General features: G+C 49.0%; 1 protein-coding gene across 1 annotated transcript in view; it reads right to left on the bottom strand.

The window, feature by feature from the left end:
* The window catches only part of CDH23 (cadherin-related 23), a 211,058-nt gene that overhangs the window by 96,803 nt on the left and 100,236 nt on the right, over window positions 1-14,019 (bottom strand). Inside the window, exon 9 of the mRNA XM_009325979.1 lies at window positions 10,800-10,878. Within this exon, the coding sequence (XP_009324254.1) occupies window positions 10,800-10,878 (79 nt within the window). The remainder of the gene's footprint in view (window positions 1-10,799; window positions 10,879-14,019) is intronic.

Below are 14,019 nucleotides of genomic sequence, written 5' to 3'. Positions count from 1 at the left end.
CAGTATATCTCAGCATGAAAGAAACGCACACAACATTCGTCATTTCCCTGGAATGGAGCTGCAAGACAGATCTGCTGCCGCAGAAGGTTGTTTCCCATCATCCAGCATCCACCTCACTCCCTTCCGATCCCCTGTTGAACCATGGCTGCATCTTTTGTGGGATGGCCAAAGCCTCCAGGTCCGGCTCTCCCCTCCCTCCCAGCTCCAGGAGCCACCCTGGCCTTCATGAGACACTGGCTGCCAGCATCTCCTCTCTCTCCAAGAGCCCTAAGTGCCATAACACCTTTCTCCCCCATTACCAAGCTTTTATATCTTCCTCTCGCACCAAATGCCTCCCATTTCTGTCCTTGGTCCTCTCTTCTCTCCATCCAAAATGGCCCATTGACTGCTAGCCAGATTAATGAACTGATGCGTGGCCACTTAAAATATTAGTGGCAGCCTTGTTTTTTTTTTAAATCTAACCTTTTGCTGCCGTACGTGAAGATCTCTAGTCTCCTCTCTTGGACTATTTTCATCTTGACTTCCCACCTTTGCTCTGTAATTTATGGCCGACTCTTTAGGAAACTTCTTCTGATAGGTTTGAAGGACACTCCACGAGATAGATATATTGAATTGTGCTGCAAGGCATTTAAATGCTCCAGAATGCCATGTTGCCATGGTAAAGTTTATGCATCAGGGCGATTTTGGTACACTCCCCCTAATATAAAGCGTAATAAAATACGTTTTTAATCACAAAATACTGTTCTGCTAACAGGCATCTGTAAACACGGAGACCAGTGGATTTTAGTGGAAATAGGTCACTAGGGCAGGAATTTGACACAAAGGACTAAACACAGCATTGAGCGCCATGTCCTAAAAATGGTTATGTGTTTCATATTTGACCACAGTCATTTTTTAAAGGATGGACAAATAAACTAGGGACCCAAATACCCTCCCAGGCTGCACATCAGAGGCTTCGCTCTAGCTCAGCCTCCTCAACATCACTCAGATGGCAGATATGCATCTGATGCCCTCCGGGGTGCCTTTCAACTAGCAGAGAATTGCCGGCTTTGCAAATTAGCCTCAGAGGAGAAAGAGGTGTCTCCAAACTCGTCCCTCAGAGGCCTTTCATAATTTCCTCTACAATGCCTCTCCAACCACCACTTCATTATTCCTCTGACCAGTGATCCCCGCTGAAGTACTCGCACTGCCGAACAAAGCACATTCCCCCAAGACGCTTTCTTTGCAAAAATCTCTCTGATCATCTTCACATGTCTTCACTTTCCTCAGAGCAAGGGAAAAAAAAAAAGGTTGGGGAAAAATAGGCAATTTTGTCTTTCCTTCCCCACCTCTGTATAATTTCTCCTCCCTGCCTGGTTCTTTCCCGTTATCTCTCCATCAGCTTTGTGACCCAGGAAAAAGCCGAGCCTGGGTTAGGTGCAGCTTAGTCCGCAGCTGACGGTGCAGACATCCACACCGGCGGATGGCTTTCAACCTGTTTGGCTGCTCCACCGCCCTCCCAGCACTTGCTCCGTCCTGCTCCCAGCCATGCTGGTCGCAGGGGTCTGTGCCCATGGTGGCCTCAGAGCCAGGTGGACACCATGAGCTGAGCCAGCTCCTCATCATGCTGCCCCAACACTCCGGCCGATGGCTTGTGTGGCCGGTGACCAGCGCTGCCTGCCGGGCACGCCAACGGAGCAAACCACAGTTTGCTCATTGCTGGTTTTGAAGCAATACTTCAATGCACAGACATGAGATGGAGAACACAGAGGGGATGGAGAATCTTTCCAGGGATTTCAAACCCAGTCGAGATCCCCGGATAATCCTGTTTCTTCAAGGACACGGAATGACACAAACCTTTTCATCTCCAAGTTTGCACTCTGCAAACTGTTTCAGTGACACAGACAGGAACTATTGTGGCTGCATTTGACATGGAAGCAAAGTGACCTTCAGAAAGCCGCTGCCACTGCCCCCCCTCCTCCGTGTTCCCCTCGCATGCTCTCCCACGAGCAGTGCTCACACCATGGCACACACAACCTTCTGCTCCGCACCAGGCAGTCAATTAAATGATCACTCACTTGGCTCAGGAGTTACCAGCTGCTGGACGTCTCCTTGCTTGAGCCATCTACTGCCTAGCCTGAGGTCTGGTCCGAACCTCCAAGGCATTTCTAGACGGAGACCAAGGACTTAATTTCCGTGCCCCTGATTTGAGAAAGGAACCCAAGACCATGCTCCAGTTTCTGCTAAACAAGGGCTTACATGTCCTCCACTTCCTTCCCCATCCAGACTAGGATGCGGCACATTCACAAAGAACCAGAGAATCCAGCTCCATTGCATGGAGCAGGCAAAGCTAAGGAATAAATGGGTCTTTCATCGGCAAAGGAGTTGCTCTGCTTTCAAGTGCTGGGAAAGAAAGCACGGCTTTAAGAAAAGCAGGGTAGGGCCTGGTGCAAAAATAAATGTGAGGCTGCCTAGGAGGTAGCATCCCCCGGAAAGGGACACTCCATGGGAAGGCAGGCTCCACTTCTACCTCTCTGCTACTGCTGCAAACCTGCGAAGCTGGACGAAGGAGATCAGGAGAGAGACCCAGAGTAGGAATCAGAGACATGGCAGAAAGGGAAAGGCTGGGCAGCAAAAAGGAGCACAGAGAGAAGAAAAGCAGACCAGATAAAGTTTTTAAATACTCAAAAAGATAGAGGAAAGGTGAGAACAGAATAAAAAAAAAAAAAAAGAACTTTGGGACAGCAATATGAATGCATTTCTGGCAGACTCATTGCTCTCACCTGGCAGAGAACAGGCTTGCTCAGGACATACAAGCCCAGCTTCTGGTTATGACAAGGGTAAAAGGAGAAGGAAAACTTTCCTATCCCTCCATTTGTGTGTGGGTACAGGGACAGCAGCAGCTCCTACATCCACCGCGGCCAGGCAGGGGACCAGGAAGGCAGGGACCAATGTGGCGCTGGGTTGGGAGCAATGAGATGGATCGTAGTAGCCCATTCGGAGTGTTTTTCCAGGCTCACTGAGGAATGGATGGTGGCATAGGCATTGTTTTGGAGAAACACTGCTATAACAAGGGGTTTTATAGATGAGGGCCATAATGTTTAATTGCCCTCAGCCACCGCTCTCACAGTTTAAAAAGGCCATTAAAATACTGGCTCAAACACGGGGGGGGGAAAGACACTGATGTCTCCTCCTTCCTCCCTACCCCTTTGGCCTTTGAGCATCATTCAAACCTGTAGGAGAGAGAGATGCAGCTATTGCCCAGCTCTAGTGAAGAGCTACCTGTCAACCAGGGGAAGGCAATTCCCCTGCGCAGGCAAATTTTCCCACCCCCCCCACTACAAGAAGGGCTGTTTGTATCGGGGAGCCACGTCCTCAAAAGGCCCTGGACTTGCTGAGCTGCTGAACTTGGAGCGGATGACTTTCATGAGATGTGAAAGGGGAACCCATCACACACCTTGCGCTGGATAATTTATTAATCAAAATGTGCTCCGTCAGGCCTCCTCAGCACCGAAATAGATGCTGTTGGATGTGGTTCATAGAGTCAGCAACAGACACAGTTATCATTGTATAAATAGTCCATCAGCTGCTGTGACCACCTCGCTGCTCTTCACCTTGAGTTTTTGCCCCCGTGTGATATGCAGGGAAGCATGCTAGGGCAGATACCTCACCCCACACTTGAATTCAAAGGGAACAAGTTATTTCCAAAGGAAACAGGGTTATTATAACCGGAGCTTTATTTCTTCACTCTGCATGAAATCAAGATGCTGTCACACGCTGCTCTAGAAAACAGTGCCCATTCCTCCTGCTCCGGACTTTGGTTTGTTCTTCTTCCCAGAGGATGCAGCTCTCTCTGGGACAACTAATTCAAGCCCAAAGCTGCGTGCCGGCACTCCTCCGCACATGCCTGTTCTGCAAACAGGCATTTTTAGTATCTTCCCCAAAAGATTTAATTGCCCGTTCCAGCACAACCAGCAGAATTTCTGATCTTGCAGAGCCACAAAAGAAGCTTGGATTAAATGCTCGCACGGTTCCTTTTTTTAGAACCGAACGTACAGCACGAGAAAATAAAAGGAGAGATTTATCACCCGAGGTGCAATCCCCCTCCTGAAGTCCCTGGGAGCTGTGGCCAGGTACCAGAGAGGAGAACAGAGCCTGCAGAGTTTAAAGGTTCCTGCTCTGCTCTGAGTATAATTCATCACAAGAAAGGGTGCTGAGTCTTGGACCACAACCACCATTCCCCCACATCATCTAAAATGTGCTCAGTGGCTCAAAGGGAAGGCAAATCACCAGCACTGCCTGGCTTGGTTTTTTTTCCTCCCAGCCTTTCCTCTTTCCATGAATCTCACCCTAAAACCTGCTACAGGAGAGCAGCCAACAGCTGAACCATGAGTCAAGACACCAGAGCAACACAGGGAAAACTACCATAAATGTTTATTTCACTCATTTCTGTAAACGCAACGCTTTAAACCCTCCACCTGAGCTCACAGAGGATTTTGTCCTAATAAACAGGACACAGAAGGCAGTGTGCATTCCCAGAGAGAATAGGCTGGTCTGGGCTGCCAGGCACCACCACCTCAGAGCAGCAGTTGCAGAACACACTCACCCCGCAGCCGAAGGATGCATACACATAAAATTGGCACTTTCTTAATGGCAACTGTGCCTGGGCTGGATTGAGAGACCCACAAATCACCTCTCCTGCCTCTCCCCCAGCAGTAGGCTGACTCATCAGGAGAACATGAAAGGAGTATACTGTAATATGCCTGGTAACAAGTCTGAATCATCTTTTAACATAAACCCCAAATCTCCAGGCTCAATATCTTTCAGAAAATCTTCCATTAAATACCATCTCAGAACTGGTTGCTTTCTCTAGCCCTAACATGAACAGAGACAGCGCAGGTTCATCCTTCTCCAGTGGTTGCCGACATCTTGAATACACATTAAATCCCAGGAAGTTAAATAGGAAGTCCCAGAAATTAAACAAAAAATATGCTTTTGTTTCATATTCACACATAAATGGGAATGTATAGTTTTAATTACCAAAGGCCATTTGCTGGGGGATCACCTGCCATGCAAACCATTATCCCAACCGTATCTCTTTCCAGTGGTTTCTGGATTGCCAGGGAGCCAACATGACAACGAAGCATCATTAGTAGCGGGGAGGAAGACAGGGAGCAACCGAGCCAAGAAAAGAGGGGCTGTGGCTGCAGCCACCATCTCTTCTTTGTGCTGTTTCACCCCCTTGCATTGGCATGGTGGAAAAACAGCCTTTGATGAATAACTCAGCGTGAGGCACTTTTCCACCCATCAGCGTGTCCTCCGACAGAAATGTTCTGCTATGATTACTGCCTTTAAATCACACTGGAAGGCCCTCCCAGCAGGTGTAATTTATGAGGACTTTAACACCCCAGTAGTTCACCGAGCGATCCGAATGTGGGAAAAAGTTGTTGCGATGTAGGCCAACTGGCAATGGGAATATTAAAATTAGCAGGTCCCATTTCCAAGAATCCTCCCTGATGTCCAGTTTAAGGGACTCAGGGAAGTGGTTTGCTTTGCCCTGCCTTCTTTATTAAGTCAGGTCAAAATACGAAGGGAGGTGTCAGCAGCTGAGGGCTGGGAGACCTCTTTGGCCACTTAACCTTACCTCAAGAGTTTGTGCTGCACTTTCAAAAGGAAGGCAGTGGGGGACTCCAGATCTGTTAAGACCATGTGAAACATGTTCTGAGAGCTACTGCACTGATTTTTACATATATATATATATATGAAAAATATTTTATTCCTTAGCAGGAAAACCAGAAGAAAGACGGAGAACAATTCTTTTCAGACACGCTTCCCTCTTGCTCTTGTAACTCACACTTGTATTACATTGTGCAAATAATGATTTTTAATTCATGCTTCCCTTGGGATGTACCAGCTTTAGGAAGAGAGCGCTTTGCCAGATACTGCATCAGTCTCCTAAAACAACCAACTTTGGGAAAAAAAAAAAGCCCTAAGGGTTTGTGTAGAGCCCTAAAGACCAGCTCACCGACTGAAAGCCCCATGCTCCCTCCCCTCTCTCCTGCAGGACTTTCCAAGCCGTGGGAAGGATGTATGGATTGCCCTTGTGCAATCTCCCATTGCCTATCCATAAGCACACCTGAAATGTGTCAGGCAGGCAGAGACTGAGGTTCGGGCATCTTGCAGAGCCCTGGGACCCTTTCCCCTGGTTTAACCCTTCGATGCCTGCCCAAGCAGCACAGGTCACCTTCACATCTTCATGCCAGGAGACATGAAGTCTCCTGACTGTCCTGGAAATAAATGAAACCCAAAGTTTACCGCTAGCAAGCAAAGCACAAGACAGCAGTCATACAATACGTTTTCCTAACAAGAGCTTGTGGACCAAAGTCCCCTCCTGCCTATTAATTAAATTGCCATTTAATTCACGATAAAAATCCTTCTCTTAAAGAGCCAAAGGATTCCCCACGCCCCAGGCAATGTGCAGCAGCAGCAAACATGAAAAGACAGCCGGCCTGAGCCTGCTGAAAGCGCCGAGGCCCTCTGATTTCCACCAGGAAAATCAATCTCTGTTAGACCAGAGAGTTCCCTTAAATGAAAAGCCTTATCTAGAACAGGTCGTGTTATACAACAAGTCACTCGCTTTGCCTGGGAAATGAAAGATGATGAGGCAGAGTCCCCGGTACAGAGGCTATCTCCATAAATCTGCCAAAAAGGAGCGTGGATTACTTTGCTGGATTAATTATCTGTCCTTCAAACAGAGCCCTGACCTCAGTGGCTGAACATCTCCAACCTGTCAAAGCAGCCAGGGAACCGGGGAGGGAGGGCTTTTGCAGGGCACCGGCCATGGGCTGCCTGCGCCCTCCTTTTTGCCTGGGAAAAGCAGTAGAAACACCCATCGGAGCAACGGGAGCCCCGGCACTGACCAGCCTGTCAGCATGAGGGGCTTGAATTGCAAGGTCTCAATTTGGATTTCTTTTTCAAATAGCCTTTTGCACAGCGGTGATCCCACTCCTTGCAAAGCACGGGGCAAAAAAGTGCATGTTTTCATAGGGTTAAAATACTCAGATTGGAAGGAAGGGGGAGCAGCAACTGAATGGCTTTTCCCTATAAGATATGGAAATGATTCCCAGTGCAGGCAGGCAGGAGGCAGACTCATCTGCCCCAACAGGACAACTAGCCAAAGCCGTGACACAGCTAGATCAGCGCTCCTCTGTCATTTCAGGCTTAAACAGCTTTGTAAGCTGGTGGCATAAAGTTAGATCTTAAGTCTTATTTTATGTGATTATGGTTAATCTTTTAGTTTTATTGTTTTCCTGTCACGGGAGGACCTTGTGCTGGAGGTAGCCGTATAAATAAGAGCTGCTGCAGTATATCCCGAGGCGCAGCTACCTGAGGGCTGGAGCTGAATAGGACACTGGCAATTCCAAATTAATTTTTATACCCCACCTCCAAATCATACCAGTGCTTTAGATATTAATACCAAAGAAATGATAAACAGCTAGGTTGCTTTTCAGCTTTCTCACTGCTGTATATTCAACTCCAGCTGGTAAAATCAGAACAGCTACATGCAAGCCCTATGCCTGAAAGCCTGGGAGAGCTGGGGAGAGGCATCACCCATCCCTGCTGTGAAATGGGAACAGCATCATCGCCACCTCTCCTCGTGCAAGTGAGCTGAAGAGCCAGGTATAATTACTACCTCCACCGACCATTTTCACTTTTGCTTACGGTTGGTTTCTAATTTAATTTGCTTCTCCATTCCCATATGTTAGGCCGTTTTTTTAAAAATTGCCATAAAAATTTATCAGCTCAGGCACAAAATATGCTCACTGACCTTTACCATCATGATTGAGGATAATGACAAGTTAATTAGGCTTTACCTGCCTGCCAAAAAAAATCACTTGCCTTGGGTGAGCAGGATTTTGGAGGCGTGCTAGCAGCTGGTTCCCATGTCCAGACTCTCAGACATCAGAAGGTAACATCTTCTTTCAAAAGCAAGAAGAAAATCATGGAAAGTATAAGAGAATGCCTTGAGCAGAATGGGGGAGGCACTCACACTCCTACTGATTTCAGAAAAAAACCTGTTTGCCCCCTGACCATGTTTTCTTTAAAATTTGCCCTCAGCCACGCACCTTGGCTGCAATCCGGCAGCTGAATGGAGCTGGCGACCTCTGGCTCTGGCAACAAACTCAATTCAAAGTGGAAGCATAATGTCCTGAAGCCTGGCTTCAAGGATTTTGGAAATCTCTGCCTTCAGCTGAAGGCAGGGTGAGAATGGGGAGGAGGCAGGAGGCAACAGCGGGTGTCTGCAGTTGTCCCTCGGTCCGTCCACGGCCTGATCCTTCCCAGCACCACCGCTCTGCAAGATGCTGGTGCCAACAAGAAAAGGACTCCTGGCCAGTTATAAAAACACTCTGCAATTCTCATGTTTGGGAAAAAAAAACAAAAAGCAAAGCAGTTTAATCACTCTTTGATGTGTTCTGCCTGATTCTCCGATATGAGAGCTGCCCCCCACCAGGCAGGACCAGGGGCAGGGATTAAGCTCTTGGCATATGCAAGCAGATGCGAGGATGTTTGCACTGATCTGCCTGCCTGTCACTCTGCATCCCGCTGCCACCAGGCTCCCGGAGCATGCCTGGCTCCCTTCCACCATCCCTCCGCCCGGCTGTAATGGCCAGGCTGATGGCTACCCTGGCACTGAGCGGGGGACACTCGCAAAGGGAAGTCGTGGCTATTTCGCAGGAAAACCATAGATAGACATGAAAATAAGAGCATGCACGAACACTCCAGGTAAAAATTCAGGGTCCGAGATTTTGTTTCCTTGATTCGGTACAGCAGCTGTGACCGTCTGATGAGCAGAAAGCCTGATGCGACCATGAGCGGATGGGTGTATTTAGCAAATTAACCCTCTATAGATTGCACGCTTGTCTGTAGGTTTGAGCCATCAAATAAAGGCTCTTGGAAACCCAGAGCTCTTTGTATTGCATTAGTGCTGACAAGGGAAAATTAGATACCTACAGCCATCAGCAGATGCCTGAAGGAGGGTGTACAAACAGGACAAGGGTTATATCCCAGCTGCTGAGCATCTTCAGGCTTTGAGCTGGGTGAGGATTCTGTAAGCTGAAGGTTTTTACCATCCTCATGGTAGTCCAGAGGCAGCTGCAAAATTAGTTTGAGGTTTCAGTCCAGTCTCCAGTGAAAAAGGGCCCGTATCAGCCGAAAGAAAGTCCCTGCTGCACTTTGGCCAGTTGATACATGCAATCTGGGGGAATCTCTCATTTAATTAATGCCAGAGGAACATTAGAATAAATTGCAGAGGGAATTAGAGGAATAAATAATCCTTGCATCTTCAAAGGCAGGCTGACCTAGATACTTGCAGTCAGGATCAGTGGACTTGAAAGTCACGGTGAAATCACCTTGACCCTAGAGGTTGATTAAAAGAGTGCTTGAAACGTCTAGCCTTTAAGGAAGAGAAACTGGGAAATTATTTCTGCACGTGTAGCTCGAAGGAGCTGCCAGCCAGCACCCAAAGCATGTGACACAGCGGGGAGAGGAGGCACTGCTGCCATTTCTTGCTGTGAAGATCCCCCCAAAAAGCAATGCCAGAAATAGGGTTACAACCCAGACCCAGCAAGCCGCTCCCTCGCTCCTGGGTTAACCCGAGTAGTCTGTCTGTCCCCGAGGCACAGCCCCACCAAAGCAGCATCTGAGTACAGCCCAGTGAGCATCAAAGTCTGCCTTGGATATGGTAGAGGCTCGCTGACCTCAAGGCAACTTAAATGAGATGGGTCCAGCCCCAAAAATTGGCCTTTCCAAAATTCAGCTATGTTTTATCTGGAAACGCCTGCCTGGACTGCCCTGCCCTTGGCTCTTTTGCCATCAGAAGAAGTTGACAAAAGAGATTTGGGCTTGTGGGGCTGCAAGAAGGGTCTCCCCAAAACCAATAGCAAGGAGAGTAGGGTTGAGTACCAGACACCTCAGACAGACCTTTCTTAGAAAATGAATTATCTTGTAACTTGAAACAGTCGTTTTTTCTCACAGCCGGTCAAACCAACCTGGTGGACCTTCCCCCAAAGGCAGGTCCCCAAGCTACGGTCCCAAAGGAGCCAAGCGTTGCCCAGTGATAGCAGTTTCAGCAAGCTACCCACACATGCTAGGGAGGGTTCCTCGGGCTTCAGAGCCAGTCCGGGAAGGCAGGATTAATCCACGTGCCTGTCAGAAGGCAGAAAGTCTCCACCGCTTTAATTAAGCTTCATTCTCTAACCCTGCATCCTTGTGGGTCCAGCTTCCTGCCTCCCAGCTTGCGAAGCTCTGGCAATGCTTTGGGAGGCCAGCCCTCAGCTAGGAGGCTTTTGGGAAACACCACGGAAACCACCAGGAGCCATTCAGCCATAAACAGTCCCACTCCCTAAACAATAGCCACCCCATCGCCAACAAGAGTTTTACGCCTGGCTCTTTGCAGGTCTCCTCCATGGCACTGTGTGAAGCGGAGCTGTTTGTGGCTCGTCATTAGGACTGAAAGGTTTCGCTATGAGATATTGTCAAATTTGTTAGAAATAACGTCCACTGCTCAAGGAAAGGGAGATGCCGCAAACGACGTGCTCTGATAGCACCAAAGGCAAAACAAGCTTTTCAGAGAGGTAAAAGCTTTCAGTTGTAGCAGTAAGCTACGGTAATTAGCAATGACAAATCAAAAAAGCAAGCAGTACGGTCGAGGAGAAACTTAGCCAAATACGATTTCCCAGTCACAAGATGTACAAAGACTTATTGCAGGGCTAGCTCCTCCAGCCCCGCTGGGCTCCCCACCACATCCCCCGATGACTTACCCGAGACAATGGTGTAGCCGATGCCCCGGGGACGGCCCTTGTCCTGGTCAACCGCCGTTATCATCCGCACAGTGGTACCCTGGGGAGGGAGAGGAGACACGCATTACAGCCACCCCGGCCGAGCGCTGCTGGGGCTCCTGAGGCGCCCTGTCAAGGCATTGCACCTCTTACCGTGGGCCACGTGCTTAGGAATACCTGTCCAAGGACATGACAAGTCATGGAAAAGTCCCAACCTCGCTTCTCAGGGCAGTTTGGGCTCCCCACTTATAAGTCTCGTGCAAGCTGCAAAAATCTGCTAACCCATCCCAGGATGTAGCTGGTGACACTGAGGGCAGGACCAGCATGTCCTCTAGCTGAACTTTTTTTTAGTAGGTTTGTACCAGGGCAAGTGTCCGTAGGGACTGGAGAGAGCACCACCAGACTCATTCCGCATGCTGCTCGTCCCCTGCCTGGAAGAGGAGGATTTGAAGCAAGGTAAGTGTGGTAAGCACAGCTATCAGTGCTCGAGGAAGAAGAGGAAGGAGGAACTGAAGGTGCAGCACTGGCAAAGACAGGACATGTCTCTTCACGGCATCACCGCTGCACAGGCTCTGGCTGACAGGCAAAAGCATATGCTCCTCTGCCACAGAGATTTTCACTCTGCAGTCCCTCGAGAACCAAAGGCAACAATTCCCTCCCACCATGACCTTCAGCACTGGTAACTACACCAGTTTTATCTCCCACTGGCTTCCCAGTTTCAACTAGTCCTCTTCTCCCCCTGCATTCTTCAAACAAGGCACCCCAGGCGACGAGGGATGCTTGCGCTGGCCATCAGCATCCAGCTGCATAACTAAGTGAGCTGCAGAAATTTTAATTGAAACCTTTAAACGAGGAGGAGGGTTGGACAGATGCTGAGAACAGGGGATTGCCCACAGGCAGGAGCTTCTGCAACTGCCAGCTCACCCACCTCATCCTCCATCCTGCAGGACAGACCTGTTTCAGCAGAAAGGTCCAAGAGGCCAAGAGTCCCCCAAAACCAATGAAGAACATAAAAGTGACCCAAAATTCTTGTTTAGTTCTTTAAATAAAAACATCATGCGCTTATGTCAACTCCATAAGCTGTACTTCCCGTGCCGCACTGCAGTGAGCCCATATGAATACAAACACACACACACATAATTAATGTAGTGTGAAAAAATTTACAACTCAGCTGTTCTTGTTTTTATTGGTTTATTAACAGTGGGAAAAGGAGCAATTCTAATTTTTTTTTTTTTTTGCCCTCAAAGGAAATGTCAACAGAGGCGTTTGCATATCTAACGAGGGAGCATAGTGGGATGGCAGTGTTGTGTTTGTCCTGCAATCCATCAGTTGAAGGCCAGCATCACTGGTGGAAAGCAGGGACTTGTATTCCACGGCTTTCAGAGTCATGCCCCTGTGGGCTCAATGGAGATGCTTTGCCACTGCCAGCCGTAAAGGTGGCTCCAGGGGCCAGACAGACTGCCCCTTCCCTGATCTCTGAGGGCATTTCAATAGACTCCTTAAGTAAATTCACATTATTAACCGAGAATATTAGCCATAAATCCCAGGTCACTGGCCTTTGAGCAGCACTCGGCTGGTGAGGCTCAGCAGCCGCCAGAGAGCCTCTAAATCACCGACAATAACTGTCCTTTCCAAAGGAGCAAGGATAGCTAAAAAGCACAAGAAAAGTGAGAAAGGAGCAGGTGGGAAAGCAGAACAAGGGATGTAGAAAGGAGAGCAAGGCAGAGAAAAAAAGGAGAGGCATACATTCCAGCATGCTCTCCCCAGAGTACTCTGCTTTAATCTGCCATCCCCATGGGGCAAGCACGAGCCCCCCTCTGCTCCCCGGCAAAGCGGGAGCGCCTCCGTGGCAAGGGCGGTGGATGAAGGCACTTGGTCCATCTGACAGCTCGCTCATTGCGTGTCAAAAAGCGAAGGAGAGGCGCAGAATGATAAGTGTCGCCTGCTGTGCGTCACATTTCAAAGGGAAGGCAGCTGCGGGAGAAGGCAGGGCTCCCGTGATGGCCGAAGAATAGCAATTGGCCCGCTGACGCTGGGGCCGCTTTATCTGTGGGAAAGGTCCCTCCCGTAGGAGCCAAGGGGAAAGGCTGTTGGGAGAGATAAAAGGATGAGCTCAGATGTTGCAGTCGGGAAAGTTTGGGAGGGGAGCGGGGGGAATCTTGTTTGGATATCTCAGCAGTGCGTGCCATAGGGATGTCCATAGGAAAGAAATTATCCAGACATCTGATCCCAAGAATGAGGGCTGCTAGAGAGCACGCTAGGGTTCGCCTGGTCCTTGGCAAGCCCGTGATGATGGCTTTCACGCTTCTGTTTTCTGAGACTGGGTCTCCCACAGTTCTTCTTGCAGCCCTGTGTGTCTCTTCCTTCTCCACAAGCCCCTTTCACTGCACCAGTGACCGAGAAACACATGCTGGGAGCAGGGCTGAGCTCCCTACCATTCCTGGACACCATCTCCTGGAACCACGACAGAGACAGGGACCTGGCCACCCCTTCTCATCCCTCCTGATTTCCAACCTTCCTGTCAGCTCCTTTGCAAGAGGCTTCCAATATCCACAAGACCGGCAGATCCCAGCTCCCAGGAATGGATGATCCCTTCCCAAGCATCCACACAGTATTTAGCATCTTGATGCTTCTGGGGAAGAGGCTGAACAAGTGCCACAGGACAGGCATAACAGTTATCCATATAGCTGGTGGCAATTATTGGTTTTGTAGTGAGTGGTAAAAACTGATGAAGACAGTCTCGGAGCATGATTGCTCAGCACGGTCAACAGGAAGGAGTATTCTCATTCAGCACGTGTCTGAATGAGATGGGGAGTCGATGTGATGCAAAACATGATGCTACACACAGGCTATACTCACCTCTTAATACCTGTGATGATCATGAAGTGTCTTGCTCACCATACCAGCAGAGTTAACTAACCGGAGAGGAGAGACTAGGAATGGGAAAACACCCAAAACCAAACCAAACTGTTGATCACGGCCATCCCACAATGGCAAAGATTGACCTCTCACCAACCACATCTCAACAATTTCTAATTTCTCTTCCAAAATCCCACCAGACCTTCTAGATACCTTTTGGTATCTAGCTCTTGGTACAGCAAGGGCAGGAGATGCTGTGCTCTGGCTCCCATAGGCAGCCAGCTGCACCCCTAAATTGGAGGGCACCCTCCCACCGTCTCCAGCCAAACACATCTGGCAAGAC

This window comes from Pygoscelis adeliae, unplaced genomic scaffold, assembly GCF_000699105.1.
Source record: "Pygoscelis adeliae isolate BGI_AS28 unplaced genomic scaffold, ASM69910v1 Scaffold4, whole genome shotgun sequence".
NCBI classification, from domain to species: Eukaryota; Metazoa; Chordata; class Aves; order Sphenisciformes; family Spheniscidae; genus Pygoscelis; species Pygoscelis adeliae.
Note: the sequence above shows the minus strand (reverse complement) of the source record. Positions and strands in the feature narration are given on the sequence as shown.